Genomic DNA, 8,471 nt, shown 5'->3' with positions numbered 1-8,471 from the left:
GTTCCTAGCTTCAAAGGGCTTAACTCAATTTTTTGATCAATTTTCTCTCGTTCCATACGGTCGTTTCAAAGCTTATAATACCATTTACACCTTTGCCTTGTATTCCATCCATAGTTCCCATGCAATTTTATTATTATCGTTCCGAAGAACCTTCGCACTTCTGTTTCGCTCGTGATATGTATTCACATTTGTTTTGCCATTTTGTTTCGCCTTTCAGGAACGATATGTTTGGAAATGATATGATATTGAAAACAAATAGGCCATTAAACGAGAATGGATGGATTCAAACGGAATTAAGTGATCTCAATTCCACAGCTTTGGCGGCTGAACGTGTTTTCCTTTCGAACGGTTTGCTCGCGTCAAATGGTGCAAATTTCAACAAGTACCCACGTGTTTACTATTAAATTTATTTATTTCTTTTTTATTTATTTATTTATTATCTTTTTGGCTCGGTTACCTTCGACGCATTTTGCGTATTTCTTGAGCAATTTTTAAGGTATTATTTCCTATATTATTGAAGAAAGTAATGATTTTTAGATTACCAATAAAAGGTAGATTTAAATTTTATACAAATTGGCATACATTGGCAATTGGCATAATTTAAGGAAATTACTGAGATGACATACTGAGATGACAAATTACTGACATTCCTTTAGTATGTTATGGAAAATTTGTAAAGGTTTAAAAATTGTTGGAACACTTTGCATGGAATATATATTCTATATAGAATACGAATTCTTTCTCTTTCCTAATTATCGTTTACGTGATAAAATAAGGCGTTTCAATTTGAATTCATTAAATGTTGTCTTAAATATTCAATTTGAAAATTCTTTGGAGAAAATCGAAGAAGATTTAGAACTATTTTTTAATCGATAAACGCTTCAAGAATTGAGAATCACTGACCTAGGGGAACTTGATTAATCGAGGGATACGAATAGTTCCATGATATTGCAGAAGCCATTTACTGCGTTCCCCTAATATGATTACATCGATAAAAGAGAGGTCACTACTTCTTCGCCATATTTCATACGTAAAAATAAAAATCTTATATCAAAGCAAAAAAAGGAGTCACTTTTTTTTTTTTTTTTTGGACCAGATCGCCATGTCATTAAATCGAGCACAATAATTAAATTAGAAAATTGAGACACCGATTAACACGAAACAGCCACCGTCAACCGAATCTTATGGACGTCTTACAGATTAGAGCGTTTTATTTACTTGAAGCAAAACGAGGATTAACTCGTAGCAACTGAGCAGTAGCTCAGTGCCGAACATTTATCTTCGTTCTCGCCAGTACGGGGAGTACAAAAAGGCGATTTGCGAAATCAAATTTGTGCATCAAATTGAGCGGCTTTTTCAACAAATCGAAATTCGAAATGTTGTTAAATACGACTTATTCGGAGACAATGAGGCGAAAATGATTATAAGATTCCATGAAAATATTATGTTAGATGAAAGCTGTTGGTGCCTATTAGTATGGTCCTTCTGTAGTATACACACGTATAATAGAATAATAATAATTTACTACGAGTAAAAGAAACATTTATACGTATCCATAGGGCTTTCGATTTATGAAAATTGAAAAGAAGATATATTCCATTTGGTCGTCGATTCTATTTAAATTCGTTAGTATTCGTTCCAGTTACGTCATTAATAAAACATTTTTATTGATAAGCTACCTAACAAAAAGACCTTTTTGTCACCCCAAATTGCTTCAAAAGAAAATCCCTTGTCAAACAAACCATGTTCCTTGTACGAAAATCTAAAAAGGATTTTCCAAAAAGATGTATTCAGTAAACCGTGGCTTGTGACTGGTGAGTTTGAAAAGAGTTGTTGAAAGTTAATATTCGACCAAGCTCTTGTGACATCAATCACATCTCAACCTACATCAGTGATAATACATCGACACCCGACCTTCGGACACTTTTGGACACATCACCACCTTATCATCATAGCATACACCAAGGCTGTGACGCACCTCCGTCCACATCAAAACGTATATAAACCGAGACTTTACCCAGCTCGGGCAGTTCTTGTTCCTCTTCTAGTTGCTGTACTCACATAACCCCTATTCTCCGGTTCGGTGTTATTTTGTAAGTGTTTATAATAAAGTTTTATAAAGGAAAATAAGTAGTTGGGTTACGACTCAGCCTTCTTACTACCACCCAAGTACCAACTTTACGTGACATTTTGGCGATCCGTGCCAGGATCCATCAACTTCAAGAAAACGAAATTACGCATTTCGGCATACGTGCATCATTGAAGATTGAGGGATCAGCGGACCTCTGCAGATCAGCTCACTTTGCGTGAAAACGACTTCTACGGAAAGCGGACTACGGTCATCGCCAAAACTGAAACTGGTCACGAAAAGAAGAATATTCAGGTAAAGAACTGGATTCTTTTAAATATTATCGTACTCGTCGCAATAGCTTCGCTAGTACAGACTCCAACAACAGTACAATAACCACTTTGAGCAAAAAATCAGAAGACACATCTTCTGTTAGCCCTATGGCTACTGGTGTGAATCCAAGTATTCGGGCCATACTAGACGCTATGCAGAAGCAGAACGAAATCAAGTTAAGAAAACTGTTAAAGGAGACTATTAAAACAGCGACTAGTCGTAGTTATCAGGGTAGTTTAGTTTCTAATAATTTGAACAAAAGCTTGGAGAAAACAGACGTTACTGTAGGAAATGAAGAAATGGTTTTGAAAGAATTTTCAAAAGAATTGCAGTCTAATGTAGAAAATGCTTATGAAAAGAAAGTATCAATTGACACCGCTTCACAGGATTATATTTTCAGACTTAATGTTTGATGTCAATAGCTCAGCAGAATACCAGAAAGAGTCTGTGAAACGAAGGAAAGAAGATATTGCAGTATTGTATAATGATTTGTCACCATCTTCGTCACAAGATACTCAAAATTTACAAGAATGGTTTGACAAAAAAAGTAAAAGTTTAGGAGAAGCAGAAAAAGATCATAACAAGAAGGATAATATTTCAATGAGAAATATTTTGGACGGCGATACAAATAAAGAAAACCAAATTGAAACGAAGGAATTAGAAGCAGTTAGTAAATCAACTGCTGAAAATGATACAAAATCAATAGACAACGTTGAACAAAATATATCATTAGAATCCATACAAAAAGCAAGAAATAATGCTTACAATAATGAACATTTGCTTATAGAAGAAGACCAAATGATGACAGCGAAAAATGCGTGTGACACTACAGAATCAAAAACTTCAGCAGATCTTATGTCGAGAAATTTAGATGCTAATACACAAGAGAAGTCTTTAGAGAATAAAGATGACAAGAATCCATCTCCATCTATGTTAGATAGTAGTAAACGGAGCAGTCGTTATAATGTTGCTGCAAAGCCTGCTACTTCGCCAAAATTTGAAGAAATTGTTTATAATCAAACCAGACAATCAAACACAAATAAAATTTTGCGAAGCGCTTTAAAGACGAAATTAATCGAAGACAAGTGTGAAATAATTAATAAACAAAAGGCATCGGAAAATGTAGAAAATAAATTTGCCAAAGAAGAAAAAAGAGGTGTTAAACAAAAATCAATTTCAGATAGTGAAAACGAAACAACTGATACTCGTCAACGAAGGGAAGTTCTTTTAACGAACACAGCTAGTGATAGCGATAGGTATAAATCTGTAGAAAATGATAATGCAGTAACGGGTGTAATAGCAACTGATGAAGCGAAACATAGAGGCAGACCTAGGAGATCGGATAAAGTCGAAGTTAAAAAAGATGAAGATACAAGGAAGATCCTACAAAATGAGAAGGGTGGATTAGAAGAACAAAGAAAACTCGAAGAAGATACAAAAGAAGAAACTACAGAGACAGAAGTCAATTCAAAAGGTATATTAAATAATAAGTGCGATTTACTTGATACCGAAAGAGCTATTGAAATTAATGATACGGTTCAAGATATTAAATTTACTGAAGGTAGAAGCCGCACTCAAAGTGATATGGAAGATGTAGTAGAAGATTCACAAGAATTATCTAATAAAAGTAAGTTATCAGAAATAAGGATTGCACTTAACAAAATTGAATATACAAAAACTATTTTACGGAATAAAAAGAATTCATTAGAAAGAGAAAGAGGAGTAAGAGAAAAGAAGAAAATGTACAGACAGAAATTATTTCAAAAAATATATCAGACGATAAATGTGATTTGCTTTAGAAAAAAAAAAATATTATCCACAAACTACATTAGGAATTTATCTATTTTAGTGAGGAGAAAGAGAAAGGATAGAGGAGTTGATCAATAGACTGTGGATTTTGAAGCGTTTATGAAAAACTTACAATTTTAATAAAATATTCAATGTAAAGTCTTTGTTATAATATTCAAATAAATAGATGAAAAAAAAACTGAATTTGCATAATTACTCATGGCTTATTGATCAATCATGCGACTCGTTCAGAGGTAACTCGAGTTGTAAAGGCGACAATTTATTAAAAATGGTATATCTGACGTACGATGCATTTGCTCATGTTAAACTATTTAAATAAGTATAAAAATCACGCGAAAAAAAATCTACTGAGAATAATGTTGAACTAGTTAATAATAATAAATCATATAGTGAAACACAAACCTTAAATCAAGATTTTAAGTTCAAAAAAAAAAAAGAAAAAAAAAAGAAGAAAGAAGTTGATAAAATGACAGCAACATGTAGCAGCAGGCGAGAGAAAATAAGCCAAATTTCTAAAAGAAGAAACGATGCTCAAGAACTCGAAATTTCTCGAGTGGATATGCTAAACAACGAATTTAATGAACAGTTGAAAGAACGTGAAACAGCAATAGAAGACTTACATCAAATGTTAAAGCATCAAACGGAAACTCATAAAGTTACCTTAAATGAAGCAAGTTTGAAAATAGGAGAACTCTCTGATAAAATTAAATGTTTTAAAGGAAAAGATAGCCAGATACCGAAACGTAATGAATTACTCGAAGAAGAACAGAATAAATGGAGAAATTTAGAAAAAATGATTACAGAAAAACTTGAAGAAGAAAAATCCCGTTAGGAAACAGCTGAAGACGAAGTGAGAAAGCTTTCCAAATACAACGAGCAACTTCTAAAAGATTATCAAGAAATCCATAAAAAAAAAAGAGAGAGAAAGGAAATACGCTGAGGTTGTTCATCATAATCACAGGTAAAGAATTAAACATGTACCTCAACTGAAAGATAAAATCAATCGACAGGATTTATATGCGAAGAACATAAGAACACAATATATAGAACAGCACAAGATGATCGAAAAATTGAGAGCAAAAGGAAAACGTGTGCATAATAAAGGTAAAGAGAACACATAATGTACCTCCACTTGGGGCGCATGATCCAAAATTAAATAATAAAATAAAAGGTTTTGTTACTGAAAAGTTAGAGAGATTTCATGACAACAAAAGCATTGCCTGTGCAGAGTGCAGTGTATCAATGTGCACTAAAAATGCAAGCAACGTGACGATTACTTTTAGAACACCACAAGCACCACGAAAACACAATCAAGACCAAACAAGATCAAGTTCAAAAGTGAAGTTACGTAAGCTTATTACTGCTAACGACCAAAAATTGAATTACGATCCCGAGCATCAACTCGCTGATCTTCAAGTAGAATGTTCCGACAAAGACAGGACGACACAAGAGTTCGAGAAGCACATAGAGGACATGAAGGAGGAAGTGCAAAAATTAGAATTGCAACTCGACGAGTTACAAAAAAAAAAAAAAAAAACACACACATGCACGTAAAAAGAGTTCAATCTTTTGGAATACAAATTGAAGAACTAACAATAAAATTAGAAGAAATAACATAAGTCACAAATATGAAGTTAACTTGCTGGAACAAAAAAAAAAGGCCAAACTTAATTCATGTGTTAGTAATTCAATGGAGGAACGTGAAGCTGGAGCTAAAGATGCAAAAGAGATAAAATGTAGTTCTTGAACCATAAGGACAAATAATCTGCCCTTCAATGTGAACTAGACGAACTAAAGGGTGAATATGAAAAAGTGGGTGATTTTGGATATAAATATGAAGAAGAAACTAATAAATTGAAACTGGATTTTGAAAAATAAGAAAAATGATCCTTGTCAATGAAAATAAATTTGAAATATTGCGTAGGGTAGAAATTGAAGGTAAAGTAAAAGATATGAACGAACAAAATAATTTTCTTAGAAAAGAACTGGAAAACGTCCAAAAACTTTCCAAAGATGTTAATAATCGCTTACTCGAGGCGAACCAAGAATTAAAAGATTCACATAGAAAACACACTCTTATTTGAAAATTGAAAAAAAGAGAAAAAAAACATCAGGAAGAATTAGGTGATATAATAAAACTTCATGATGAAGAAAAATATAAACTGATACAGCATTGGTGTTTTGTAGAATGTCAAACTGCCATAAAGGGTTACATTGATGGAAAAGTGCAGTAAATATTTAAATAACAATCCATGACTTCTTAAGTAATTGTAACAATCTTGATGTTTTACTATGGAACAACTAGATGAAGTGCACAGTGACATTAATAAAGTAGAATCATCGATAAAAGTAGATGTATCTTCTTCATTAATATCAGAATCAACGACTGATATTATAAAGAATGTGCATGATATTCCAGAAAATCAAAAAAAAAAAATAAGTCACAGGAATGTACAGATAATACAATTCAAGATGGTTTAGTAGTAAATAAATGTGATGTAACAGATTTAAATAAAAACAAAAAAAAATTTTTAAAGTAAGGAAAGTAGTGAGACAGAGAGCATAAAGAACGCTGCGATTAATGAAGTAGAACAAGAAATAATAAATAAGGACCCACAAATTGATGATCAATATAAAAAAAAAAAAGATGAGAAATTTCAAGAAGAGCAAGCAGAGAATACAACTGAGATTGGAGATCATTCAAGATATGCAGGTGACACATCTTTAGATAAAGAAAGTACGAACGATGTTGAAATATTTAATACAAATGAGGGTGAACAAAACATTGAGAAACACAACGTTTGTACAGTGTTAAATATAGATACAGTTAGTGTTACTAATGCTCAGTGTCAAGCATTAATTAAAACACTTGGTGAAACTTTTGATGATAAAGCCCAAACATTGCATCTCACGGATACAGACACAGATTTGTCTAAACTAGTTGATAGTAGTTCAGAAGTAATGGTACTGACTGTAGAAACTACTATATATTAATGATATGAATGAAAGTACAGAAGAAAATATTGTTTTAACTGTACATGAAAAGGATGCTGTTGTAAATTCCAATGAAGAAAAAAAAATGTTTCTGCAGAACAAAAAGGAATGAAGAACGCTGAAATTGTAAATGAAGAATTTAATTCGATAGGTTAAGCACGAGAAAGTGATGGAACAATTATAGAAGTAATTTCAACAGAAATTGTGGCTCAAGAAGTTTCTGAAAATTGTAGCCAGAAATACAATTATGACATATTAAATCATACAAAGACAAGAAACGATTCTATAACTCCTATTACCTCAGGAGTAATTAGTGATCTAGAAACTGCAGATGACATTGATATTAAAGAAAGGAATAACAAGAAACAACAAATGGAAATGGCAAGATTAATCTTTTGATAGTTCACATAAAATTAATGTAGAAAAGAAAATTATTCATAATAAAATTGTCGTACTTATACATGTTGCTAATACAGAAGGAAGGAATAAATCTATAAGTGAAGTAGATAAAGTGCGCATAACTAACAAAAGAAGTGTCATTCAGGATATCTTTGATGATTGGGGCATTGAAAATGCAGAAGATGACAGTCAGTCGGTATCTAAAGCTCCAGATACTGTGGAAATTGAATTGAAAAGTTTACTAAATGATACAAAAACACGAACTATAGAGGAAAGCACAGTTGTACTGGTCGAAGAAGAAATTACATGCATGGAAAAAGAACCAGTTGTAGATGCTGAAAAGGCTTTAGAAGTTGCTAAACAAAACAAAGAAATGCAAGTATCAAAGGAACAACTGGATAACAATCAAACTATAAAGAAACAACAAGATAGTATAAAACCATTACTCAAAGACCACTAACTCAATCTATATCACAGGCTGTTAGAAAGTCTACAAAATATTCAACACGTGATACTGCGGCATTTCGTCAAACTTAGCAAATTATCCCTATTAATCGTAGTCGAAATTTAACCAGCCAACAACCTTCACAGGTTGAAATAGCCAAAGCATATACCACGACGAAGAAGAACAAGTACAAGTCGAACCAGTCAGAGTCCAATTCCATCGCTCCATACAGAGGAAACACTAAGATTTTGGAGGACCAAAATCAATATAAGCCGAGACTTCACCCAGCCCGCGGAGTTCTCGTTCTAGTTGCTGTTCTTGTACAACACCCCTTTCTCTGTTCAACGTTATTCTACTGTAAGTGCCAAAGTCATAATAAAGTTCGATAAAAGAGAATTAATAGTTGGGCTACGACTCAGCTTT

At 32.8% G+C, this 8,471-nt stretch overlaps 1 protein-coding gene across 1 annotated transcript; it reads left to right on the top strand.

The window, feature by feature from the left end:
- The first annotated feature begins 224 nt into the window (after window positions 1-224).
- Window positions 225-8,063, top strand: LOC117239812 (interaptin-like). Its single transcript, XM_033505642.1, has 12 exons — window positions 225-382; window positions 2,430-2,763; window positions 2,824-2,875; window positions 3,135-3,344; window positions 3,582-4,028; window positions 4,816-5,037; window positions 5,204-5,314; window positions 5,439-5,724; window positions 6,309-6,440; window positions 6,748-7,174; window positions 7,475-7,585; window positions 7,749-8,063. The coding sequence occupies exons 1-12, from the start codon at window positions 225-227 to the stop codon at window positions 8,061-8,063; spliced, it is 2,805 nt and encodes a 934-aa protein (XP_033361533.1).
- Window positions 8,064-8,471: the final 408 nt, after the last annotated feature.

This window comes from Bombus vosnesenskii, unplaced genomic scaffold (genome assembly GCF_011952255.1).
Source record: "Bombus vosnesenskii isolate JDL3184/JDL3185 unplaced genomic scaffold, Bvos_JDL3184-5_v1.1 scf7180000014260, whole genome shotgun sequence".
NCBI lineage: Eukaryota > Metazoa > Arthropoda > Insecta > Hymenoptera > Apidae > Bombus > Bombus vosnesenskii.
The sequence above is the reverse complement of the archived record's forward strand: the minus strand, read 5'-3'. Positions and strand labels throughout refer to the sequence as shown.